Source organism: Prorops nasuta, unplaced genomic scaffold (genome assembly GCF_024137725.1).
Source record: "Prorops nasuta isolate Cenicafe-Biocafe unplaced genomic scaffold, Cenicafe_Pnas_1.2 PNAS00032, whole genome shotgun sequence".
NCBI classification, from domain to species: Eukaryota; Metazoa; Arthropoda; class Insecta; order Hymenoptera; family Bethylidae; genus Prorops; species Prorops nasuta.
In genome coordinates, this window is record NW_027116829.1 from 153,761 (window position 1) to 180,456 (window position 26,696).

At 46.2% G+C, this 26,696-nt stretch overlaps 3 protein-coding genes across 9 annotated transcripts in view; 2 read left to right on the forward strand and 1 right to left on the reverse strand.

Moving 5' to 3' along the window:
- The window catches only part of LOC136783195 (acetyl-CoA carboxylase-like), a 21,757-nt gene extending 16,351 nt beyond the window's left edge, over positions 1–5,406 (reverse strand). Inside the window, exon 1 of one of the 2 annotated variants that reach the window (XM_066743123.1) lies at positions 5,156–5,398. In XM_066743123.1, coding sequence (XP_066599220.1) covers positions 5,156–5,229 — 74 coding nt within the window. In that variant the 5' untranslated portion in view covers positions 5,230–5,398. Of the gene's footprint in view, positions 1–5,155 lie in introns of both variants that reach the window. The other variant, XM_066743124.1, reaches the window with a different exon arrangement.
- On the forward strand, positions 3,188–25,172 carry LOC136783196 (rho GTPase-activating protein 32-like). Of its 6 annotated transcripts, XM_066743126.1 has the most exons (11): positions 7,129–7,251; positions 7,387–7,501; positions 11,860–12,189; positions 16,957–17,094; positions 17,221–17,438; positions 17,562–17,748; positions 17,835–18,165; positions 18,291–18,624; positions 18,757–19,097; positions 19,241–19,905; positions 20,021–25,172. In XM_066743126.1, the coding sequence occupies exons 3-11, from the start codon at positions 12,121–12,123 to the stop codon at positions 22,310–22,312; spliced, it is 4,575 nt and encodes a 1,524-aa protein (XP_066599223.1). In that variant the 5' UTR covers positions 7,129–7,251; positions 7,387–7,501; positions 11,860–12,120; the 3' UTR covers positions 22,313–25,172. The 6 variants fall into 6 exon arrangements, with proteins under 6 accessions (XP_066599225.1, XP_066599223.1, XP_066599222.1 ...); XM_066743128.1 differs by lacking the exons at positions 7,129–7,251; positions 7,387–7,501 and adding an exon at positions 3,188–3,400; XM_066743125.1 differs by having other exon boundaries at positions 7,135–7,501.
- On the forward strand, positions 5,751–6,859 carry LOC136783201 (uncharacterized). The gene is made up of 3 exons (XM_066743136.1): positions 5,751–5,816; positions 6,010–6,369; positions 6,441–6,859. Exons 1-3 carry the CDS (start codon positions 5,766–5,768, stop codon positions 6,744–6,746), a joined length of 717 nt encoding a protein of 238 aa, XP_066599233.1. The 5' UTR covers positions 5,751–5,765; the 3' UTR covers positions 6,747–6,859.
- Positions 25,173–26,696: the final 1,524 nt, after the last annotated feature.

Genomic DNA, 26,696 nt, shown 5'->3' on the forward strand with positions numbered 1-26,696 from the left:
TCTCTCTCTCTCTCTCTCACACACACACACATATAGTTATATACATACAATCCCAAGAAGCAATTAATCAAGCCAATTTTATTGCACACAATGAGCCTTTTCGAGGTCGAGGGAGAAATGCATGAATGGCAGCCCGTTGTTCTTTTTTACAAAATGATCGAGTCGAATAGGATTTTCGCGGAGGAGGCACGAGCGCAGGAAGAATCGTGTGACGCACAGCAGCGTCGGCTAAAGGTTTCACTTGGTTGATTATTCAAATGGCAGCATACAAAACTTGCCTCGCACCTCTCGATTATCAAGGAAGTGAATAGGGAGACTCGCGCGCGAGCGAGCTCGTACGCGTCACCCCACTAAGCGCCTGCCTGCCTGCCTCCTCCTCCTCCTACCTCCTCTTTCTCAATGTAATTCCGAAGGCTGACGATCGACCACGACGCTCGCGTCCCAGCCATTAATGATAATCAACTACGATTATCCGGTTGATTTGAAATGGAAAAATGTTCAAGCTCTACTTCCACTCTGCTTTTCCATACAAACTCACTCTCTCTCTCTCTCTCTCTCTCTCTCTCTCTCTTTGTATTCCTTTGAGCGAGTCTTGTGTCATGAAATAATTATAATTTCAAGTATCGTCGTTAGTGCAAGCATTGATGGCCGACCATCCAACGATTCGTGCGACGGTTCCACCGACAAATGTGAGACACGAGAGGAGGGAGAGAGAAGGAAAAATGGCCGCCGACGCACACGTGAATTGATAACGGTGGAATAATGGAATGCACGCAACGAGCAACCGTTGCAGTCTTATCCAACCGAAAGAAAAGTATATAACGATAAGGAAAAGCCAGCTCGATTTTTCAAAAATGGTCGTCGGACAATGATCGACGTTCGAAAGGGGATACCAAGAGGGATCTTTTATACTTTCATTTCTCCTACAAAACTCTTTTGAATTTTAAAAGCGCGCGCGCGCGCGCGTCCATTCCCCATGTTAAGTATCGTGTAGCGTTGGAAGCATATATGCATGCGTTTCATCGAAAATTAATAATATATATATATATATATATATCGGAGGAAGGGGAAATGTGTTGTGCAGGCACAGGGGATGAGTATGATCGATCGACCGACCGACATATGCCATCATGAAACTCAATCTAAAATCCCAAGGCGGGCTCTGCGCACTTCCGGTTCCTCAGCAGCTAGTATACCAGCAATGATGAGATCCAGCAGGTTCCGGAACATGGAACAATGCGATTCTCCTTCGATCCGAGGAGGTACAAGGGAGAGGGTTGCTGACCTCGGTGCTCTCCTGCCAAAAACCTGCGGTTTCGTAATCGACACGTAAATATTCTCCTTGCCCTGCAAGAATCTCCCTCAATTTTCACAGCAAAACAGCAATGGTGTTAGAAGCAGCGCAAAACGCCTCGTCGGTCGGTCAGCGGCGACGGCGGCGCAAGCCAATGAGAAAGCAACCAACCCGGGCCCCTCTATAGTTATTAATCAAAGTACAATCCATCCCTCCCTCTTCTCATTCATCAGCTAGGGTCGCCAATGTACTTTTTCTCTCAGCTCGACGAAACGGCGGAATAATTTCAGGCGTTTTTCATCACGTCCGCGATTATCGATATAATGATATATATATAGTTTAAAATTACATTGAAGGTTCCGAGCTTTAGGAAAGTTTGAGCCAATGTTTCCGTTACACCCTCTATAGCCATAGCCGGTAGGTAATGAGTCGAGTTGTTAGAGGCGCGCGCGGTGAAGAGCGCGCTCGATAAAGAAGAGCCATGTGACTCGGGTTGGAAGGAAGGAGGCAGTGTGTGGTGTTGCCACCGAGCAATCTCGTTTCTCCTCCAGAGAGAGAGAGAGAGAGAGAGAGAGAGAGAGAGAGAGAGAGAGTCGTGCGTGCGATGCGTGCGCGTCGCCACTCGACACGTGCTTTGCCAGCGCGAGGCTCGCTCCACTCATCTGTGGTCCGATCATCTCTTCTCTTCCTTTCCCATGTACCAGCCAAAGTGCCAAAGAACGAGGCGAGCCGTGACACGTGAGGGAGAGGGAGAGAGCGCTCCCTCCCTCCTTCCTCTCCTTCCGAAAGGGCATCTTCGTTACAGCACGCACACAAAACAACAACACGTGATACTTTACGTTTTATCCCACCTCGCTCGCTGTGCGGTGGCGTTCGCTTCACGCGATAACCTCCGCCTACCATCTATTTATCCCAAGCTTTTCACGACCGACCCCACGAGAGAATCTCTAATACTGCGACTGTCTCTGTGATCCCTTCCGTGCGCGCGCGCCGATACGTCAGATTTCTTTCCTTCTACGACGCACGCACACCCTACACCTCCACTCTCAACGACACCATTTCAAAAGCTATTAGTATTGAAATTCATGCAACAAGCTACGACAAAAGCTCGAAAGCGTTAAAAAGCAGAGAGATAGAGAGAGAGAGAGAGAGAGAGATGTACTATCAATGTGCTGTTTACCTTGTTGGACGCTTGTCGGTAGACGTGAAAATTCCCCCTTAATCAAAACATGATCCACACACGCGTGAGTGTTGCGGCAAAGTTCAACTAATGGAATCTACAATTCAGAACAGAATGATTTGTGAAAAGGAAACCTTGCTTACTTAACATGTAAATTCGACCGTCTCCTCTAGTAACATATTATACAGCCCGCTTGCTATATACACACATATACTTCTCTTTCCTCGAGAGAGCTCCTCTGTACGTTCAACTCTCTCACGACAGTTATATATTCCCCTATTCTTATTATTATTATTAGTATTAATGTTATTATTATGAATGTGTAAAGAAACAGTGGAAACATCGACACGGATGAGAGGGATATGTTTTCGTTTGTTTTGGCAATTGTTCGGAGAAGGAAGGTCGGAGGAGAAGGAATGGGATAGTATTTTCAAAATTCATTCGTACTAGAGAGAGAGAGAGAGAGAGAGAGAGAGAGAGAGAGAGAGAGAGAGACGGATGGGCTGATTGATGCGTCGTTGATCGATTGTGAGTAAATAAGAAGAAAGACGTGTCGAACCTGAATCGTAAACTCGATCGAACGTTTTCGGGCTGAAGAGACTCGACCGAGTACTGGCGAGTACTGACTCGAGTGAGAGAACAGTGATTAGTTATCGAGTCCGTAGACCGAGCGAGCGAGCGAGCGATTACTATGGAGTAGAGGTGAACGCGTGCTTTCCGACAGAGTGGCGTGGCGTGGCGCAGTGGTGTTGGGCTAGGAGAGGAGAGGAGAGGAGAGGAGAGAGGCGGGACGAAAGCTCGCTGTACACGAAAAAAGGGAGGGAAGAGGAGAGAAGGGAGCTGACGAGAACACGCGGAGTGTCAGCCAGCAGGAAGGTCTCCGTCAGTGTCGAGGACGAGCCACGCGATTATCACCGACGAGTCGAGTGAGTCGACCCTGTTGACCGAGTCCGATATTCCTCGCATTTTACCATCCTACCACTCACAAGTATTACACCCCGTATGTGTACATACGTTAAACCTCGCGGCGTCGGCACAGGCCTGTTTCCCTCGAGTGCCAAACAAACCCTCGATGCACGTACATACGCCCTTCTCCAAAAATTATCAAATCAAAACGATCCCTATACGTGTATAATTGCGTATAAACCCTTTGTGCCTCAACAGCCATTCTTCCACCAAACAGAAATGTACGCGCGCACACACATTCACTCTCTCTCTCTCTCTCTCTCTCTCTCTCTCTCTCTCTCTCTCTCTCTCTCTCTCTCTCTCTCTCTCTGTTTACATTTCCTTGCCTCCTCTATTGCCCTTCGATGCCTACCTGCCCCTTTACTCTTTCTTACAAATTTCGCCAATTGATTTCATACCGTACATTATTTATTTTGCTGCTTGGTATAAGCTAGACCGCATAAAATAGAGATAAAATTCTGACGACGCGCACACTTTTTCCCTGTGCGATTCTCAGCTCGTACGTGTACGTGCGTGGTCCTATGTTTTTATTGAATAACGCACGATGCAAAAGATTCTCCCCACTGGGCCCGCGGTATAGCGCAACATTTTTCACCCAACTTTCAAGATCATACGATTTACGACCTCGCTCTCGCGCGTCAATAAGTTTCTTCTCTTCTTCTCTCTTATCACACGCGGGACCCTCATGATCCACAACGCCGCCGGATCATCGCGTGGCCACTCCAAGAGATTCGGATAAATCTCGACGCTTCTTCTAATACCATTTCAATCATCGCGCGCCTCTTCCAGATAGATCAATCTTTTATACTTATCCCCACGTGGTACGTAGATATATACAACAACATTGGGTGCTGCGCGTATCCGGATTCATGTATGTGGGAGACCTGTACACACTCAGCTGCAATGACCTTGAAACTAGTTAAAACCAATGATAACCGCCTTCGAGATAACACATGTACATTTCGTTATATTCAATGGTGTTTCTTCTTCGTAACCGTAAAACTTATTCCTATACTCTTGAAAATTATTTCACCGCGATATACGTGTCAATTTCTTTCATTATATACACACTCTGCAGTCGCTCCATATATATGTACCATTGCGTTTTTCGCCACGTTATGGAGAATCTCCCAAAGAATTTCTGCCAAAAAAGAAAGAAAGAAAAAAAAACGAGTAAGAGATAAAAAAAATAAAGAAAGACAAAAAAAAGGAATGATTACTGAAAGGGCGCGACACATCAATCATACATATCAACCCTGGAAAAAAGGTTATCGATCGAATTGTGTCCGGAATAACGGGGAAAGGGGATCGAATCACGTGCTTCTCCATTCGAAGAGTAAATAAACAAACACTGCACGTTCGAAAAGTCGTCTGGTTACCGCGGAAACCTCTGTGGCGGCCATATTGCTGTTAGTGACGTAATTGCGCAATTTTGCAATTGAAAAAATATCGATAATTGAAGGAAAAAAAACCTAAAAATCATATTGTAAATGATCAAAAAAGTGACAGATGGTTGTGATTGGTAGACTTTCTGGTCAGGCGACGTACGGCCAGCCGTGATTGGCTAATGGAAAGCGTGTGGTGTTTCCAAGGAACACGCGTCATCGAATAATGAATGACCGATGCGATTTTAATTCGGTCATGACATAAAAGCAGCAAGCAATACCACGCTTTGACATAGAAATGCCTGGAATGCCGTTGGAAAAATCACTCACCGGTGACGAATCTTTCGTTGAGGAGGAGCTCTTTCCTCCTGAAGGTTAGGTTCCCTTCTCTCCTGGTCTGTCATTCGTTTCTCTCTAGGTTTGATATTTACAAATGTAAAAACCTCCGACTTTCACCGGAAACTCGCGACTCTCTTTAAACTGGACGATCAACGCTGGGAACCAAGCTATCGGCAGTTGTCACCTGGACATGGATTTTTTTCACCATTCGACGTTTCGGTTATTCTCGTGATTACAGAATGATAGGAATTTGTATACCTTGCATACCGACGCCTCCTACTACCAATAATGCGTCCTAACATCCCCCCCCCCCCCCGAGACCCTCACTGCAGAATCGAAACCTTTCTCTCCTCTCTCTACACACCATGCACGAATAGATTACCTACGGTAGGAAAACAATCCGCCCCGCCGTCGTCGTCCACGCCTGCTGCTGCAGCATGATGCGCGCTCGAACGCTACATGCAGCGCCACCTAGCGGCGTCGCCGCTTGCTATTTGCTGTTACCGACACTGCTGCTCTTGCCATTATTTGCCGCAAGAGGTCGATACTTTCCCTAATTTTACGGCTTTTTCTTCTCAAACAACATTTCCCGCGCGCAATTATGGAAGTTTTCGTCTCACGAGTCGATTCAATAGCCAATACTACTCTAAAGGTACATTTCCATAGCTTTCCTTTCATTTCCAACTCTCTCTCTCTCTTTCTAATTCCCCTTTTTCTTTTCTTTTCCTTCTTCCTCCTCTACAAACAAATCTACTAACCTAAAACTATTCTACATTTTGTAACTTTTGTCTACAAACCTTTCGCCACTTCGTTGCATGGTTTATTCTTCTCTTTTGCATTTCTAGGCCGTTGATAATTTTTTAAATAATTTCTCAGAGCATGCAAACATTGCAAACTCGAATAAGGTCGATGTCAATCTATCAAAGGAAGAGGATTTTTATGCGGTGAAAATTTTCTGTGATAAGGCTCTTGATAACAGATTACAATTTGCTTCCAATGTTTTTTCTGATTTAACGTCGAACGATGGTTTAACAAAATATGTGCACCTAGGGTCAATTATCACGAAAGGTTTACAGAATCAGAAGGGTCTTTTAAGCGAAATCTATTTTATTAAAAGAAAAATATCTTTAAGAAAATGTTCATTTAAAAATCTGTTCGTCAAAGATGATCCTATCGAAACAGAATACACTCTGTTGAGACTAAAGGTTGGTGAGAAATTCAATGAGACTAATATAAGTCATTTAGTTTTTAAGGTTTAATGTAAAAACTTTTGCAGCAGAGTGTTTTATCGAATGATGTAGAAAAATTTAAGAGAATTATACTCGATGGAATAAATGGTCTTCTAGAGACTAAAGTTGGAATCATTAATTTTTACTGTCAGCAAGAGTTGATATTTACCAATCGTCCAGATGCAGCTGATCGATACAAATCATGCGAATTACTCGGTAGTACTCTAGCAAAGATAATCAAGCAAAGTATCAATAATGAATTTCGAGAAGAATGCTTCAAGTGTATGCGAGTGAATTCTTCTCACGAGGCAAAGGATTCTTTAACCAGTAGGTTATTATCATTGATGCCATGACTGCAACGATAGAGCACATTTATCACAAAGCACATTAGTATCCGATTTGTCAGTAATGGTTATTAGAATAATCGTCCAAGAGCAATTGCTGAAATAAATGTGTTTTTACAGTATAGGATGAGTTTGATATATTTCTTTCAGTACTGGTAATTAAATTTTAGTAGAAGTTGTGTAAACATGAGAAGATGACGCGAGCCTCTATAGCGTTTGAAATTGGGATGGATTCAAATAATGTCGCGCGCGTTTCGGTTGTTCGTACAGTCCTGCCGGGAGTTTCTGCGCGTTAGTGGATGCGCGGAGAAACGCCTTCCGTTTTTTAGTCGACGTCTTGTCGAACGAGCTGCAAGAAAGAGAAAGGGAGGGAGAGAGAGAGAGAGAGAGAGAGAGAGAACACGGATAGACTGCGGAAGGGTCAGGTTAGGAAGGTTTGCTGACCATCCATAGAGCTGACAGCGCATCGAAAACAGCGAGCGTCCAGCAGTGATCGTCGTGGTTGTGAATGAAGGTTAGTCGTGGTTGTTAGCTGGTCGATTGTCGCGAGACGATTCCATCCAGCGAATAAATGGCAATGCGATCGTTCAAAGTGCGCGAGAACACCCAGTCGTATGTCGTTTACCCGGCTGTGCTTTGAAACCTTCAGGATTACTATTCGTGAGAGGAAGATGGCTCGTGTGTTGGAATTTCCCAAAGTTTCCCTGGCACTCTAGGAGGGAGAGACCCGCTCGCTGGCCCTACGCTAACTCTCGCTCAACTGCGTAAGAAATAATTTCTACCGAAACCTCCCAAACCTAACCTCTTTCGTCAAGTAAATTGAGCTATACGACATAGCTATTGTACAGTATTATGCTTCCGTATACTCGTACATTTAGCCTATTCACACATTGATTCAAGCAACGTAATATCTCGTTGTTTTATTATTGTTGTTTTTTTGCTTTATGTTAAACGCTTGAGATGTGTGTGGTGTGTATGTGCATGTACAAATGGATAGCCTGTGCAAATAATACATTTCCGGTGGCTTCGGCCACGGATGAAAGATTCAGCTACGAGCACAGATTTTTGCATGCAATTATTAAAATGGCTAGTTTATCAGCGAGCAGTCGAAATGACATGACCTGTTGAAACATTGTGTGTGCGTTGTGTAATTCTATATATATATATATATAAAGCACATAATAAATTTGTTTTCGTAGGGAAAAGCGATGGAACGGTGGGATAAAGTTTTTTCGAACGACCAGTCAAGTGACTCTCCTTGGCCAGTCAAGTTTTGGCTATGTTTGTAGCAGCGCGTACTATGTATATTAATACTCTGCTTAGTATGCGCGCGCGAGTGCAGTTTCGTTTCGGTTCCCCTGCTGCGTGGCCTTATTTGCCAGCGCGGAAATCGCTTGGCGATATACAACTCGATGGAAATGCGTAAATCGTCATCCTCTTGTACGAGTCGAAGCTGCGGAAAGAGGAGAAGAATGAAGGGGCCGCTGCACGCTGATGCCTAGCCACGTCTAGCTAGCCTCTAGCCTCGCGCGATCCCGAGGCGCACGTTTCTCATCAAAACAAATACCAAACGGTATGCTGCTAGCGCTCGCGGCCAGAGGCGGATAAATGGTCTAACGTTGAAGCAACGAAGCAAAATATTGTCTCGTACTAGAGAGAGAGAGAGAGAGAGAGAGAGAGAGAGAGAGAGAGAGAGTAAAAAATGATTGTCCAGCACACTCTCTTGGAACGACCAAAATTGAAGAGTCTCCGAAGGGGCTTAGGTGTCGTAGTATATTTACATGGCACGCGCTCCTCGCGTTTCCGTTTCTTTGCCGCACGGCGCGTATCTACACCCGTGAACCTATTGTTCGTATCGATCAACGACCACTCGTGCGCCTCTTCTTCCACATTTATCTTGAATTTAATTATAAACCAGTGAAATGGTGCGTTTGGCCGATATACTACTTTTTCGAGGGCAAGATCTTAACCTTGATATACCATAACGTAAAGTTGTCGCATCTCGGTGTAAATAGTCGTTGCGCGCGTTGTGTAAAATCCCGAGGAGGAGAGAGAAAGACCCTCGGCTGGCTGGTCTATTAAGCTCGTTAAATTTAATTCTTACATATATGATTGATTTCCTCGCGGCAACGGTATCAAGTTTCGTATTTTTGCTGCAATTATCGTTCTACTCGATCGTACCCCGTCCACCTCATTCCCTTATTTGTCATTCCTATATTGTTTACAAATTTTTATCGCAGTTGCTCGTGAAAGCTAATCGTCGCTCCGTCCAAGCGCGTTAAATTTCCACGAATCTTTGCTCCATACAATTTTCGACTCTGCCTCCTATGCCATACAATGGCACATCGAAGCCTAAACACAGCTGGCTATCGTATCGAATCAACTTTTCTACGCTTTCCGCTTAAAACATCAAACTCGCTAGCATGGAAAGCTGTTCGCTCAGCTATAATAAAAGAAAGAAATAAATAAAAAGGGAAGAAGCACATTAATAAAAATTCCATCCGAAGAAAATGTTGTCGCCTTTATGGTTATTCGCAGGAGAGAAAGTTGGTGAAATTAAATGCTTGAGCTCATTGGGGGGGGGGGGGGGGGGGGGGGGAGGTCTGTATAATTGCTGGAGCGTCGCGTCGTCATAACGGTTTGGCATCGGCCGGCCAGCGAGTGGTGACACGATGGAACGGATGCTCCTCGAAACTTTTTACTCATCCTATGGCTTTGTCATACTATTATTTTGCCTCTTGCCTCCTCTTCCTCCTCCCTCTCCTCCTCCTCTAGCCCATTCGGAATCCTCCGGATCTCTCTCGCGAACCAGCAGAAACGCGAGAGCAGCATCCCCCCCCCCCCCCGTCGCGTAAGCGCTGCGTGGACTGTGCAAGACGAAAGAAAAGAAAAACAGCGAAGAGAAAAAGAGGCAATTTCGTCAGCACAGCCGGATCTTCTTTTTCGTCTGAAAGACATATTCTTTCGTCGTGAAAGACTAGCTTTGTTGATCATCGACCAAAGCTCCATCCTTAAAGCTCATAATGGCCCTACTTGTGCAGTGTACATTGATAAGAAAAACTCGACAAATTAGTCTTCTCTCCCCCGAGATTGAGTCTTCCGCGCACACATTTTATCCAATAGAATTTTATCGCGATAATTTCGTTGATTCGGGACGACCGTTCGGATCTCTATGGAAATTGAAAAATTAACTATCAACTGTCGGGGAGATTGTGCAAGTGAGTCGTTCGATCAATTTGACAATATACTTTTGCACTGGCTCTCCTCCTCTCTCTCTCTCTCTCTCTCTCTCTCTCTCTCTCTCTCTCTCTCTCTCGGCGCAAATCTTGGGGATGGGTTTTTTTCGAGTTACACCTTCCATCTATGCCCGCGCGCGCACTGATTGTGTCTCGAGTAATGGGTGGAGGGGGGAGGGCGGCAAGGTCACACAACAACAGACGGATTTCAGTCAGCGACTTTTAGCAACTTCGCCGCGCGTACACGCGGGCAGCTGTAATTTATACGTTTGCCAATTAAAAGCCATGCAATTTTACAAGAAATCCAGCCAGATGGATGCGTTTCCCGCCTTGTTGTCTCTCTCTCTCTCTCTCTCTCTCTCGCTGCGAGTAAACATTGTATTACACGATTGTGAAAAAAGAGATTGGACAAGTCAGTGCGCGCATATGAAATGTATACTATATATACTGCGTATATTGATCAAGTTTGGTCACCGATCCCGGCCCTCCTCCCTTCCCTCTTCCTGTGTATATATATATCGCACATGTAATTTATTAGTCAGAGAGCAATTATGTAAATCGATGCAACGAATAGCTCGATTTTATTCCTTCAACACATTTAACGGCGTAAAGTTTAAATTTTGTACAAAAGTAAATTGAATGAATAAATTTCTTTTCTCGTGCTTCATTCAAAGTACACTGTTCTTTCATTTGTTGCAAACTCCGTATCGATAGATTCTATACGTGCATGTGTATCTAAATTACGTATGGCTCGTTTGTTTTCCTCAAGTTCTTTCTGGCGGCGCATCTCGCGAGTCTCTCGCGTCGTGCCTGCCTGCCTACCGCCTTGTACTCTGCACTCTCTCGTCGCCAGAGATAAAGCTAATTACTCTTCAATAACGAATCATTGAACGATGCAAAACACGAGTTTAAAGCTTTCTTATACATTCAGTCTAGCAGCTTTGTTAGCTACATTGCACGGTGTATAATGCCCGGTCTATACATACATCATAGACTTTTTTCCTTCAATTCACATCAGTTGGATCAATTCCACAATGCACCCCAAAGAGAAGAGGCGTATTTTAGCCACTCGGCGCTTCACGTGAAACGCTCGAAAGAGTCAAGGATCGTTAATTCCATTTCCCTTGTTTTTTTTATCTTTTTGGTAACCAGTCGACGATGGGATTGTCAAGTGTTTTTGTATATACCTACACCTCATCCTTATCGCCAAGGAAGGAATCTTTCTGGAAAATGCTAGAGGATCGATACGCGTCTACGCCGCGCGCTAAATCTATATATGTGTCTCGTAGAATCTTATTCTATATATATGTGATATATACCAGGGGGAATCTATTTATTTTAATTTGCCCTATATAGATTCTGTGCAGGCGTAAAAACGCATTTATCTCCCCGCGGCGTTACTATGCGAAAGGTGCGATTTTTTGCGCAATACCTTTTAGAATATGTATAAAGATGGAAAGGAGTCTCGCGAGATCAAAAGGGTTTCGTGCAACAGAAACAAAGATAAATGTGAATTTTTGCGTCGATCTTCCGTGTCGAATTAGAGAGACGCTCTGTACGCACACGTGTGTGCGTGCGTGCGCGCGAGAGGTTCTGCAATGCGGACCGGAAGTAACACACGCGGTAGCAAGCTCCGGTAATAAGGAAGAAGCTGCTACTGCTCTCTCGGCTAGCTCATAAATTTAAATTGCTTTTGGCTGCTTTCGCTTTTCACGGGACGTTCGAGAAATCGGAGAGTTTGATCTTTCCTCTGTGTGTGTGTGTGTGTGTGCGCGCGCGCGCGAGGAAAGATCGTTCTCTTCTCGGATTGCCAATTTGATTTGCGATTTTTTTCCTCTCCTCCCCCTTTGTATTTAATTGTTTTAACAAGATTGTGCTTTTTGCAGGATATAGCCGAGTACGAGGTAGAGAGCGTGGGAGAAGCAAGAGGAGGAGGAGGAGGAGGAGGAGGAGGAGGTGGAGGAGGAAGAGGAGGGAGCCGAAGGAGAAGAAAAATGAGATGGTTGTGTGGGGATTAAAGTGAATTTTCCAAGGTCACCGTGGCGCGTGGCAAACCGGGCCAGAGGCCTGGATCCTCTTCCTCCTCCGCCTCTGCCTCCGCCTCCTCCCCCTCCCCGTCCTACTCCACGACGGAGAGGCTTACAAAGATGCCAGGACCAACGGCCGACAGGCCTCGCGCGCACAGGCTCACCGACATCGAGCCCCAAACTGCCAAGGTAAATCGTTTCCTTTCCTTCTCTCTCTCTCTTGGATTTGCGCTATATTATACGCTATTGTCACACATCCGTGTCCATTCCCACAATTTCATAACAGTATATATTTATTTACGTATGTATGTATGTGTTTGTTCAGATGCAGGCTACCAATACCGTTTAATTGAGAGAAATTGATAGTTCTCTCTCTCTCTCTCTCTCTCCATCTGAGAAATTGTATATAGTTGAAAGAGAGAAAGAGGAAATGGGGGTTCGACTCGACTCGTTCCTTCCGATTGCTACTGCTCGATAAAACTATCAATGGAAGAGTATATAGAGTGAGAATTGTGTAGTGGAATTTGACTGGAGTGACTGAAACGCGAGTAGAATTGGACAAGTGCGAGAAAAGGCGCGAGGAGAGACGGGCAGGCAGGCAGGCAGGCACACAGTTGAAGCAAACCTTCCTAGCCACGCACATGTAATATTTCAAGTCTGCTTTCAAAGATTGGATGGATTTTTATTTGTAGAGACTGGCTAGATCGAGTTTCGCAGTTTCACCGTCGCATTAATTTCCAAGCTTATCTACGTGGTAGGTATATATATTATGCACGACGACGAGACGATTGGCCAGATAAATTCTTCTCGAGGAGAGAATATAAGATTAAAGAGAGCGCGCACGAAGGGTTGATTGTTCTCTCCTCGGAAAAACTCATTTCACCAATATATATTATTGGCCTCAACGCGTTGGACAAATTTTTGTCAAGAATTTTCCGCATCTCCTCGCTAGACGGAGAGAGAGAGAGAGGGAGGGAGAGAGTGGTAAACATTCTCCGTTTGTCAGTTGCTCGTCGCCTGATGGAAGGGAGGTAGAGGTATGTTTGGCCGGTGGTGACGCGCTCGCGTTCGACCTCCCATGCAACTTGAGTGAATGATACGCCAGTGGGGTGTCAACTATCATTTTGTATCCTTGGCGGCTGCTCGGTCGGCTTGGCTCCCTGGCAGCAAGCTCGCTCTCTCTATAGCACCTTTAAACATTTTCCTCCTACTCGTTGGAACGTGTGTGTGTGTGTGTATGTGTGCTCTGGTATCTGCGCGTTCTTACACCTCCCTCCACTCCTCCTCATTAGTCATCAGAGTTTCTTCTGGCACCGGCACACGGTCCCATCGCGCATCACATGCATACTATGAAATTATGTATGTAACTATATGGGGAGGGGCAGTGTTTGTTTCTTCGCCAAAATAGAGCCTCCATTCAAGTTTATTTCACAGCGCCTAGTCGAGCCTTCCTCTCTTTCTTTTTTCCTTAGATATAGGTGCCACACACTACTTGTGCTAGGCAGGATCAGAGTTTGCAATTCGCTAACGGTACACGCTCCAGTGAATATCTTTAATAATCAATTATATGTCCTATATACTGTTACATGCCGAGTGAACATGTGCGCAGCAAGCTTTCTCTCTCTCTCTCTCTCTCTCTCTCTCTCCCGACGCTCATTTACAATTGGGGAGATTGGCGGTGGTGATGCACATTTCCGTCCCTCTCTCTCTCTCTTCCCTATATGTATACACGTACGGCGGTCATCCGTCTCTCTCTCTCTCTCTAAATTCAATACTCCCTCCCGTCCCCAGCGATAAACGCGTACATCTACCTTAATTTGCGCGCACTATAAAACGGAAAGAAAGATATCCTTTAAGAGATTATTTTTTCTCGCGAAGCTTTCTATATAAAAACAACTAGGAATATTGCAAGTTTAGCGCAGGCTATAGTAGCGTACAGTAGTGCGATGGTGTACGCGTAATTTAGCTATACCGTTAGATAAGTTGTCTCGAATGCCAAAGGAGAGAGAGAGTCGAGCGCAAAACTGTCTGCGGCTGGAACTTTATGCTTGACAGGATATTTCAATCAGCTGTCGCGACGATCTCTCTAGGAGGGGGATAATCGACTGTGAAATCCATGCTAGCGCTGGAAATAACACTTGTTCCTTCCTCCTTTCGAGCGTTCGCCGATCTCGCTCCAACAACCAATGGAGCTAGGCTTATTCTTTTCAAAACTTATGCTTCTTATTGCAATATGATAATACGAGGCAGATGTATCGGTGTAATTTACCTCTCTAAATAATCGGGATGTTTTCCTCGTTTTTTTTTCTCGGATAAACAGACGAATCTCGCTCCAGCAAATCCAAGGGAATTTCGTGCATGTATTGTAGAAGGGGGGAGGGGGCGCTCACGTCCTTCGTCTACCGCCGCCGTGGTCGCCGAACTTGACCGAAATTCCTCGTACGGTCTCCGCGAGTGTTGCTCCTACCACCCACCCACCCATACATGCCTTGCAATGTTCTTCTTCAAGGTCAATCGACTTCTACCAACCCCCCGTTCATTCGATCATTCTCTCTCTCTCTCTCTCTCTCTCACACACACACAGAATTATCATATATCACTCTCGTCTCTCTTATTTCTTCTCGAAGCTTTGCCTCGAGAAATCTCTTTACGAGAGAAGAATTGCAGTCCATCGATGTTTCTTGCTTAGACTCCGTATAGATAATATATCTGGTAGTGAGAGCTATATAGAAGGGCTGGACGCGTGTGCGCGTACCCGTGTTTATCCAGCTCTCTGCCAAAAAGTTGATTTACCCTAAATCAGACGGTGGAGGAGACGGTCGCAGCTGTTGAGAAAAATGGATTGGTTCCTCTTCAGGGTCTTTGCTGCTGTGCTCCTCAGTTTGGCACGAAACTTTTGTCGATACTAGACAACTCACCGCGTATATTTTTGGCTACTTGAAATATATCGCGTGGATCGAGGGAGAGGCTTGAAAAGTAGGCCAATATAGAAATGAAAATGTTTGCAGTTCGTGGATTAAACGACCATGAAACACGGTAAATCCCTCGAATTAATCGCAACTATCGCGTTAGAAATGAACTCGAGAGCTTCCGTCCCCCTCTGTTTGTTAGCCCGTTAACACCGCGTTAATTCTACCAGCAAATATTTTCTGGCCCGGGACACGTATACGTATATTTCTATAAAATGATTGTGAAGCCTCATTCTACGGAGGTACATAGCTGGAGGCCGCCGCATGACGAAGCTTGAATTTCAATCGCGTGAAACGAAGAAAATGACAATGAGTTTGTCAATTGGCAAAACGTCCTGCGCGAGAGTTTACTGGGTCAGCGCATTTTTGGCCGACGTCGCGAAGAAACCTATAAACCGTGTGTATTTTCGAGCGAAAGAGACCTAGAAAACCCCTCTGGCTCCGCGAAACAAGTAAGGACTGCTGCGGTACTGCGGTACCTCTACGTACGTACTGCGGGAGAGAACCTTTGACAGATTTGAATAAAGCTCGTATTGCGGACATTTCGAACGATGGCCATGCCAATAATACCATCGGATAGGGGACAAAAATCTAAGTAAAAAAGTTGTAAACACTTTTTTCCTAGGACCCTTAGTTAAAAAGCTATATACTCGCAATTAAAGATTATCCTTTAAAGTAGCCTTTCTTAAAGGGGAAGATTGTTTTGTGTGTGTGTGGTCGCGCGCATTATAAGACCAAAAATGCTAAGATTCTGTGAATTAGAATACTGAGAAAAATACAAAGGCAAACATCCACTCGAGCCTATTCAATTGGTTCAAGGCCGATCGGCAGCTTCGAATGCGAGCGCCATAAAAACAATCAAAACATAAACACACCATTTCGATCTAGGCTTCAGTGGATCTTTGGCTTTGTATTTTTCTCAGTATTCTAATTCACAGAATCTTAGCATTTTTGGTCTCATAATGCGCGCGACCACACACACACAAAACAATCTTCCCCTTTAAGAAAGGCTACTTTAATGGATAATATTTAATTGCGAGTAGCTTCTTAACTAAGGGTGCTAGGAAAAAAGTGTTTACAACTTTTTTATTTAGACTTTTGTCCCCTATCCGATGGTATTGGCTTTATATACATATACGAGTGTTCAATGGAGGAGAGATGTGGAATTCTATTAGAAACCACATACGCTATTTCTTCACATTCTTACAGCTATCTACATATAAATCTTTATCTATATTGCTAGGAAAAATAAGGATAAAGCAAACTCTCGTCTTTTGTTTATTTTTGTCTCCATGTAGCGAGAGATCGGTGAATTTTCGGGAGACTCTGGAGCGTCGCCCGTCCCACGCACCGTATGTACGAAGCGAGTCGCGACGGTTGGTCCTGAGGTCAGTTGCTGCGAGCGCGAGTAGACGTGGTGCACGGTTGACGATGGTGCAACTGCTCCACTACGTGCAAGTCGCGCGAGTGCGCCGCCTTGCCTCCCTCTGCCCTCCCGTCATTAATAACACCAATGCTCCTAGGCCACACACACACACACACAAACGAGATAATTTATAGCACTTTAATTCACGCTCAAAGCCGGGCGCGGTCATGCAGTTGTGTCACACCAGTTACAACACCGTCAAAATTGCACATGACAATCATAATAATATAAATGGCTAGCGTGCGAGAAGCGTTGTGCCGATTGCCAAGCAGAGTCTTTCCTCTTTCCGAGGACCTCGTTCATCGCTGGCGCCTACGAATGCCTCGCCACCAGCAAGACTCTTGGTTTATCGCGGCGAGAAGGAGAGTCGTCCGAAACAATCGAATCCCGCTCCATCGGTCAAGCTCGACGACACGCAAATACACATATAGTATAAATAATAAGTATATTTTGAAGATGCGCGCAGCATTTTTGGCGGGATGCGATACTGCTGCTGAGACCGATCGAACGATTCGAGATAAGCGAGAAATGGGAGAAATAAGAGTGTGTGTTTTGTTACAGCAATTGGGACGGAATGTGGGGGATGCCTTTGGTACACCGGTGAGCTCTGGCAGCAACATGTGTAGCATCGCCAGATTTCCCAAGTTGGACGAGTGCGCGCATTTTCATTACGAGCACGTAGAACTCGGCACTTTGGAGGTAAGTCATTCCACGTGTCTAAGGGGTGGGATGATATGGGCGGAGCGCGCAGCTAACCAGAGGCAATTTATATATATTTGTATCGCGAACGACGCTGGCTTGGGGCGCACGCACACACACGCGCAGGTTACCATCAGCTATGGCTCCAATGACTCGGACACCTACGCGGTCAGAGTGACTTCCGGCGACGCCTGCTGGACTCTTCAAAGGTCCTACGACAACTTTGTCATGTTCGACAAGCAGCTGCACCGCTGCATATTCGACAGAAAGTTCTCCGGTCTCGCAAAGCTGCCCGACGCAAGGCCGAACAACACCTGTGACCTCCTACGCGATTACCTTCGCAGGTTATAATTATTAATTCATAACGCAATCCTGCATGCCTGCCCCGTTAAATACCTACGCGAGATTCATTATTGAGCAGCAATAGGAGAGAACGATCCCATCGACAGCGCGTCTTCTTCTCGCAGGTTTACGCAGCTTAATCACGAAGGGCTGAATTGCGGGCCGGTGCTCAACTGGCTGCAGTTGGACAATCGAGGAAGAAGAATTTTGGTGCCAGAATCTGACTCCTATCCCATCAACACGCCCGCGGTAGCCGCCGCTTACGCCGTCAGGCCTTACTTGGGCAAGGCGTGGGACGAGATATCGTTCATGGTGGGTAACCACTCTCCCACACACACACCCTACCACGACGTTGGAAAAGGATGGACGCTTACTCTCTCTCTCTTGATTTTTTGCAGGTCGGCGATATGATTTCCGTGATAGACATGCCCCCGCCGGAAGAGAGTACCTGGTGGCGGGGAAAGCTCGGTTTCGCGGTCGGCTTCTTCCCCGCGGATCGCGTGGCGGTCATTGGCGACAAAGTGCCGCGTCACTTGACGGCATTCAACAGCGTCCAATCGAAATTGCCAGTCAAGCCGGTCCTCAGGAAACACGGCAAACTTATCGCATTCTTCAGATCGTTCATTCTGAACAGGCCGTCGAGGAGGAGGCTCAAGCAATCGGGTATCCTGAAAGAGCGTGTTTTTGGCTGCGACCTTGGAGAGCATCTCTTAAATTCCGGCCAAGATGGTACGCCACTCTCAGTTTCTACTCATGCACCAATCCCCCACCCCCTCAATTATGCCACGTATATAAGTACACCTGGGTAACGACAGAGAGTTTCACCCTGTGAAGATGTTGTCTCGTATTTGCAGTTCCTACTGTATTGACGTGCTGCGCCGAGTTCATCGAGAGCCACGGTTTGGTCGATGGGATTTATCGTCTGAGCGGCGTCACCTCGAATATTCAAAGATTGAGAAACGCATTCGACGAGGACCGTGTGCCAGCATTGCATTCCGACGAAAGTATTCTACAAGACATTCACTCGGTGGCTTCGCTCCTCAAGATGTATTTCCGCGAGCTGCCGAATCCTCTCTGCACCTATCAGCTCTATTCCACCTTTGTCAGCGCGGTCCAAGCTAGCACGGATGCCGAGAGGCTCAGGAGAATGAGGGACGCAGTTAGAAAATTACCACCTCCTCATTACAGGTGTGATATACGTACCATTCTTTCATAGGCCCTCCCTCTTCCCCTACAATTTTTTATCATCTGCATGCAATTATCAGCGATACGCGCTCTACTATCGCGTCGCACAATACACATTCTCTCTCTCCACTCCAGGACGCTGGAATATCTGATGAGGCACTTGGTCAGAGTGGCAGCCCGGGGTAGCGAGACGGGAATGACACCGCGAAACGTGGCCATTGTCTGGGCGCCGAATTTACTACGGTGCAAGGAGCTGGAGGTGGGCGGAGTGGCCGCGCTCCAAGGAGTAGGAGTCCAGGCGGTAGTGACCGAATTTCTAGTATGCTACGCTGAGCTAATCTTTGGCGACGGTCCCGTCGGCCGTCCAAAGTCTCTCGCCATCACCACACCCGCGAGACTCTTGAGTCTCGAGGAAGCCAGAAACAGAATTCTACGCGGTGAACCCGACTACATAGAGGTTGGCGCTGGCACGTCAGGTATCACCATTTTCCTATACGCTCCTCATTCTCAATATTCCTCCAAAGGGAGTATTCGTGCCTGTACAAGACGCGGCGTACCAGCACACGACATCTTGGACAGATTCTCGATCGATGTCTCACGATAACTCGCTTCTTTCCAGGATTGCCACTGCAGTACCACACGGTGATAGAGTTGCCGAGGAAGAGGACCGGCGGTGGCAGCGGTAGCGGAAGCGGGAGCGGCAGTGGTGGCTCCAAGAGAAGCCCGTCCCTCAACTGGCGTGCTCTCTTCGGTCGCGGTGGCTCGGGCGCCAGGGGAAAGGCCAGACAGGTGGGCGCCACCACGGCTCAAGCGGACGCGGTACCGAGCTCCTTGAATTCCCTCAGACGCTTGAGGCCGGTGAAGAGCGCCGACAGCTTGGACGGCGAGGACAGCCTCGGTCCTCTCCTCGGCTCCCCGCCGGCCAGAGCCTGCGGCCACAGTAGATCGGTCTCGCACGATTCCTACTTCGATCACCTTGCCGCCGCTGCCGCGACCGCCGCCGCCGCCGCCGCCGCCGACGCCGACGCGCCGAGTACCGCTTCCCCGCTCGATCTATCCGAGATCCAGCTGAATTTTGATCTCGAGGAGAGGGAGATGAGAATGTTCTCGGAAGAGGAGAGCGGGGGCGTTGGATCGGTCGAGGCTTCCCCGAGGAGACAGAGATCCGACACCATTCAGAGCAACCCAACGACCGGTGGCTCCAAGAGGAAAAGGTCCAGACTCGAGGAGAGGCTTCACTGCGACGTCGAGCTTAGATTCATCGACAGCCAGAGTCCCGATCAGGTAGGGCGGGGCGCGCGCGCGTCTCTCCGGCAATCTCTTCTCTCTCTCTCTCTCTCTCTCTCTCTCGCGCTCGCGCGCATCCAACCTTGCACCAATCTCTTCCCTTTGCTTTTAGGTCATGGTGTCGGCCGACATTCACAATTTGGTGGAGACACCATCCCCGTTGCCAACGCCCGGCTATCTGCCGCTGCTCTCCGAAGCCTCGACACCGTTGACGCCTGCCACGCTCCAGGGAGGCGCAGCCTCTCACTCCGTCTCGCCAATCACGTCGAGCAGTCCTAGAATAAGTTTTAGAAGCTTTACCTTACCGTTAGAACTTGACTTTGATCAGAGTAACTCGAGCAAACTCAACAGAATTAGCGTTTCTTCCGAGAAAACGGCCAACCCTAGTCATAGGTTATCTGTAAACTTGGACGAGCAACAGACCAACTCAAAGTCCTGCGAGAGGATACGAACGTACGACAGGCACGAGCCCTACGATACCAAGGATCCTTCCAAGCTATCCGCAAATCCATCGAGCGCCGGCTTTCCGGAGGTACAGGATCAGGGCATGACCCCTTGCAAAAGGTTGCTTCTGTCACCCTGCAGCGACATCGACATCGACGTCGATTCCGGTAAATTGGTCCCCTCGCCCCCGTGCAACGATCAGGCGCCTCTTGGCACGGAGGAGACGAGGAATTCGGGCAAGAGCCAGGAGACCGACGATGGAGGCAAACGTGAGGCGCTCGACGGCGAGTCCCCCGCCTCGCAACACCAACGCTTGGCCAATCGTTCCAACAACAACTCTAGGGGAGTAGATCCTGCCTTGGCAGGTTCTAGCAACACCGACATGGACTCGCCAATGTCGTGCGAGCACACGCTGGAGGATCTGCCAGATTCTGGCTTTGTAATCTGTGATAGCTCCGACAAGATGTTCTCCAATACGGAGACACCGCAGATCACCACCAACACGAATGATTCTGGTGATTGGGTGATCGTCGAGAGGACTACGGCATCCATCACGACTCCCAACAGCGATTCCAACAGTCCGAAGGACGAGCTGGAGGGTACTGTAAACCCGGCAATAGCGACCGATACTCCCCAGCTAAGGTCCAGGTCGGAGAACATGTCGAGGACGTCGCTCGATCTGACCATGGGCTCGACTATCGACACCGATACATCCTGCATCGGTACCAGCGATCTCACCGAGAGTCCAGTCTTGCTTCAGGAGAGCAACGAGCTGGCCTTTGATCCAGTCGACTCCTCCAGGTGCTGCGGCAAAGAATTCAACGCGGCGGAGGAGTGCGGCGCCGCTGCATCTGCCGCCCCCACTAATCACGATCCTGGCTCGATGATTATCCGCAAGACCACCGCCAGCATCCTCGGCGGAGCCGAAGATATCGGTAAAGGCGATACGAACGAGAGCGACTTCGATAAAGAAAACGAGATGGAAGTACCAAAGTCTCGGGCCAACAGGGCTAGCGAGAATCAGCGTATCGACAGGACGGCGCACGACCCTTCCAAGGATCGTTCGGTGGAGAGCGAAAGGCTGAAAGAAAAGTGCCAAAGTTTTGAGAATCGCTCGTCGAGCAAGAACAACGGCCAAGCGGAGTGTTCGTTGAGACGCACCGACGAGCAAATATGCCAAAAGAGTCTGATGGACGATTCCTCGAAGAACCTTGCCGCAGGAACGACCGAGGCTTCGAAGAGCTCCGGGGACGCGTCCATGGAGGAATCCATCGTTCTACGAGACACCGCGGCGATACTCCAGGAGCTGGCGTTGCAACGTTTATCGGGTGGTCTGGTGAAGGATTACTATCCGGCGCCCAGGAGGAAAGAGGCTGCAGAGATTCGCGATCGCAAGAGCTTCGACTCGGAGAGCGCGCGAGACGTTGCGAGGGAGAGGAAGATCAGGCAGGAATTGGACTCTGCCAGCAGACCAGCAACGACGACGACGACGGCGGCGGCGGCGGCGGCGGCGGAGAAAACCGAAGAGCCGAACAGTACAGTGGTGTCGCACTTGCCACCTTGCGTGAGGGCCCGTTACGCCAGAGCGACCAGAGCAGCACTCAGCAGATCCCTCGACGAGGCTAAATTCAAGCAAATGGCCGGTGATTGCGGTGGGTCCTCACTGCGTGTCAAATCGTCCCCGGACGAGTCTCACAGCTCGACGCCGAATGTTGGGGCCGATACCAGTTCTGGCAATGGCTTGGAGAGGACATACCTCAGGAATCTGGGTGGATTGGATTTGGGTGATCCGCAATGCAGGGAAAGAATAGAAAAGTACAAAGAGGAAAGGAGAATTTTTTTGAGAGATAAATACAGGTCGGAGAGTTTTCGCGGCGTTGCGTCCAGAGTCGAGGATGACGGGGAGCAAGCCCTGTTAGCTAGATTGAAGCAACGAGCTTCCAGACCCACTCTTCATTAGGGTTCGCAAGTGATATATATATATATATACATACATACATACCCCCTCCTCCTGGTCACTCGCAATTTACATGTAAACACACAGAGAAACCCTCCTTTCCACATCAACCCCCCCCCCCCTCTCTCTCTCTCTCTCTATATCTCTCCCTCCCTCTCTTTCCCTCAACGCAATGTTTATCCTTACTACTGTGACCCATTATTACAATCCAATAGAGAGTATCAAGCCTCTCCTCCACGACTCACTTTATTGCCAAATCTTTTAAATACTCTTATCCAAGATTGATATTATGACATGTCGTCGGCAGCTTTAATCTGCAAGAATTTAAGTAAGAATTTTTATCGGTTTCTAACCAATTTTGTAGAATCTCTTGCAAAATGGTGATCCGTGGCAAATGTAGAAAATTTCAAATTGCGTATTATTTACATACATGACCGAGGTATAATTGAATGGATGATTGATTAATCGTTTGAAAACAGAGCCTATTGCAATAAGGGAATATCCTATGGTATAATGATTTTACAGGCTGCTGATCGAACCGCTTATCGAATCTCGTACACAGTGGAGTGACAAAAAGGTTCGACAGCAGTGATTTTACCGATAAAGATAACTTATGCACGCTTGGAATACAAGGAATTTGGCCTAAGTGATATTTTATAAATTCTTCATTTCTTCATAGACAATTGTGGACACTGAGTTATAGCTAAGCAGCATAAACGTTTTATACAATTTAATTATAGGAGAAATATGTTGTTTCGCTTGTGTCGAAAGCTTTACGCATGCTATTCACAGATTATGTACAGATATAGATGTTTACCATTTAGTTTGATAATATTGGTTCACAACACGGAGACTGGGAAAGTTTATAATGCGATTCCCCAGAGAAGATAAAGACTTTCTATTGATCGATTAATATATGCATATATATATATATGCATATATATATATATAAATATATATATATATATATATATATTATACTGATATTTTAAAATGATTATTAAGGTTTCGTATATATATATCTCACAATATAGTTTATAATGTTAAATAGGAGCATTCCCTCAGATTCAATTTTAATCTGCTCGAATACTGATACTGCTCTTCTGACAACATGTATTTCTTTCTCTTTGTTTTTTTGTCTGTCCTTACACAAGGCCACGATAACTTTTGAGTCCGTCGCTCGAAAATCATTACTCGTTAGATTTTTCCTCTTTTGTTCGTTTTGCAATTGTTATTGTTACTAGCAAAAGTAAAACATTACGTTTAAGGTGACGTTGGAGAGAGAATATTCGAATGTTCCATTCACTGTGGAAAAAATGTCTACGAAAGATTAATTATTGAGCCTAAATTAAAAAGTAGGTGTTTGCAATATGAGTGGAAGTGTGATTCAACAGCCGCAATTATTTCTCACCATTATTTCTAGTTATTAATTATAGTGTTGTTGCGATTAATATACTCGGGGCTCCCTATAAGAGCATTCAAATCCAAGAGTATGCCAAGTCTTTAAAAGCGAGAAACGTTAAATTCTTCTTATTTCAAGAACGTGGCACACGCGCATTAAACCAAATGTTTTTTCGTACTCTGTAACTTTCAGTGCTGGTACAACATTATACGGACTGATGAACAGTAATGTGGTAGTTGACACTTATTTCTCTGTCATGTGAGATAATAATCGTGTTACTCGACGAATGATTGGAGCGCCAATTACATTTAAATGAAAATTCTTTTCAAACGACGCGCCGCCAGACTATTTTTCTCGAAAGTTTACAATTTTCTGCCTTAATTTCTAGCTAATAAAATGCATAAGTGTTAAGTGAATTATGGTACAATAGAAATTTTCTATCACACACTCGTCACAAGATTTTCTTATAGTTTCGCACAATTTATTGTCACGCGTACATACACAAACATGTAATACATATATGTAAGATTTGTTGGTACATATATGAAAAGGGGCAGGAAGCACACAATGTCCATGGCCAAACGAAGGTTCGATCTTGACAATTTTCTCTTGGTCAACCTTTACGACTAATTTTCGTCTCGTCGAATCAGCCTCGATCCTCTAACGAACTCCACAAGTATACAGCTTTGTGATTATCCAGTAGATTCCGGCTATGCGTCGACTCGAATAAAATTATTAAGAAACCTGGAGTCTGTGTAAAAGAATATAAACGTGAGTTTTATCTCCAATAGAATACGAGGACGGAGCTTAGACGAGTATAAGAAGAGATGATTAATTGTATCGGTGACGCATGTTTCTTCATGTATAGCCAAGGTAACTTTGATGTTTTATTTTTGCTTCCTTCCGGGTGATATTTGTAGATGTACAAGACTCCCTCGCGAAGAAGGTATCATAGGTGTAGTTTTATGCAAAACGAGTCCAATTGCGCTATTGCCAAATAAATCATTCAGAAGTTGACGATTTTTTCATACATGGTCTCACGATACGTTTCTCGTTATTATTTAACTCTTGTGGTAAAATAGGAAGGAAAAGAAGAAGGGAAATGAATGATTCATTGAATTATATAATTGCAGATTTAAGAGAAAGAAGATTATTAAAATTAGAGAGGGTGATAGTGCGCGAAGAAATAATGTAGAATTTAGAGTCTGAGACGAGGTAGGAAAAAGTTGTAAACATGGACTATTTATCGTTATTGAATTTATTATCGATTAAAATATCTGAGCTTTCAATAGTTAATCATTAAACACTTCCAGACTATACTATTATTACTTGTTGAACAGTTTTGTTCTCAAAAGGCCATTTCCGTAATTTATAGTTACATCAGGAGATACTGTTAATGGCCTGTAATGTACACTGAAGATTATAAAATTAATGTAACAATAAATGTATCGATTGAACGAGAGAGAATGGAGAAGGAAGAAGATGAATTCCTCCATCCACACTTTTCGCACCTTTCGTATAGAGTAATTGGCTGAAGCTTCGAGTGGAGAGGAAGCGATAGGGGTGTGGTGGTGGGGACACGCGTAGAGGCGAACAGTTGCTGCTGGCAGTTTGAAATAATTCGAGAAGAGAGAATGGCAAATGGATTTGTGTAGGAGGCGGAATAATAGTCAACGTATACGGTGTTCGTTGCATCGTTCGATTGAAAATCGTACGTTTTTGGGCTGAGAGAGAGAGAGAGAGAGAGGTCGTATGACATCGAGAGAGATTTTGGGGGGGGGGGGGAGGTCACGTGGAATCGGAAATCAACTTGTTATGAATGGGCTGTGCTGCGCTGCGGGGCTGAAGAGTGGCTTTCAGTCTTTACTTGTTTAAACGCCCTGATAGAGAGTGGTTGAAAGGCGAGGACCACTCGAGAATGTTGTAGCAGAGCGCCGCTCGAGCCGGAAGGAAGAACGGTACAAGTAGGTATAGGTATAGGAAGGGAGGAAGGAAGGAAGGAGCGAAGGAAGACTCGCGCGGGAGCTTCGCCTCTGCTTTTGCTTTTGCTTTTGCCTTCTCGTCTTCCGTCCCGTGTCCCTCGTCTGCAGTCGTCACTGCTGCCACTTGTGCCGATGCCAACGATCCGGTCTCGAAGAAATTGCAAAATTTCCACAAGTTAAAGGGAATTGTCAGAATCCATCGTCTAAGTTCTCGACACCTAATTCTTATAATTTACCAAAACTATATATGTATGTGCGTGTAAAGGCTGTAATTGGTGAATTTCATAAGACTAGCGAGGCTTAGTTATTACGGGAGCAGAAAGGGTGAACACGTTTCAGTGTTTCAGCGTTTGCCGGCGTAAAGTAACTCGTAAGGGGCGAAGGGTTAACGTTGAAAAGGTTAAAGTGGGAAGGGGGAGGGGGGGGGGGGTATATAGGTGTTGGTTTTTAGGAGCCGGGCGTTTGTTCGTCAAGGGCTTGTCGAGAAGCGAGCGTGGGACAGTGGGAGATTCTAGAGAGCGAGAGAGAGAGAGAGAGAGACTTGACAGAGCGGACGTACGCGCCGAGCTTTATGGCAGCACTCGAGAGGATGACAAGGGCCTCACTCGAATGGTAGACCTGGGAGGACAGGGAACACTGCTACCAAGTGCCAAGCCTTAACCAGCGAGTACCCGACTCCGTGACTATCCGCCCATCTCTACCGGTAATTATTTTTAAACACGTCGTGCAGATACCAATCTCTCTCTCTCTCTCTCTCTCTCTACTCTTAATTCCCTCTTGAGGCTTACCGTCTCCCCCCCCCCCCTCTCATCGTATTTACGGCATAAATCATTATGAAAGAAACATTTATAAAGTCTCCTCCTACTTTTACCCCATCTTTCCGCTGCAGCTATTCAATGTCCAGAGGAAAAATTTAGCAAGCGAGATCGCGGAGCTATAGGTAAAGATAATCGTCCAGTCTCCAACGAATAATACCAAATTCGAAGCATCAAGAATTCTAGAG

Excerpts from the sequence above, each read along its gene's own strand:
- LOC136783201 (XM_066743136.1), top strand. The coding sequence starts at position 5,766 with ATGGAAGTTTTCGTCTCACGAGTCGATTCAATAGCCAATACTACTCTA. Across the intron at positions 5,817-6,009 it reads TAGCCAATACTACTCTAAAG|GCCGTTGATAATTTTTTAAA; the intron begins GTACATTTCCAT and ends TTGCATTTCTAG. Across the intron at positions 6,370-6,440 it reads ACACTCTGTTGAGACTAAAG|CAGAGTGTTTTATCGAATGA; the intron begins GTTGGTGAGAAA and ends AAACTTTTGCAG.
- LOC136783196 (XM_066743128.1), top strand. The coding sequence starts at position 12,121 with ATGCCAGGACCAACGGCCGACAGGCCTCGCGCGCACAGGCTCACCGAC. Across the intron at positions 17,439-17,561 it reads CTACGCGATTACCTTCGCAG|GTTTACGCAGCTTAATCACG; the intron begins GTTATAATTATT and ends TTCTTCTCGCAG. Across the intron at positions 19,906-20,020 it reads ACAGCCAGAGTCCCGATCAG|GTCATGGTGTCGGCCGACAT; the intron begins GTAGGGCGGGGC and ends CTTTGCTTTTAG.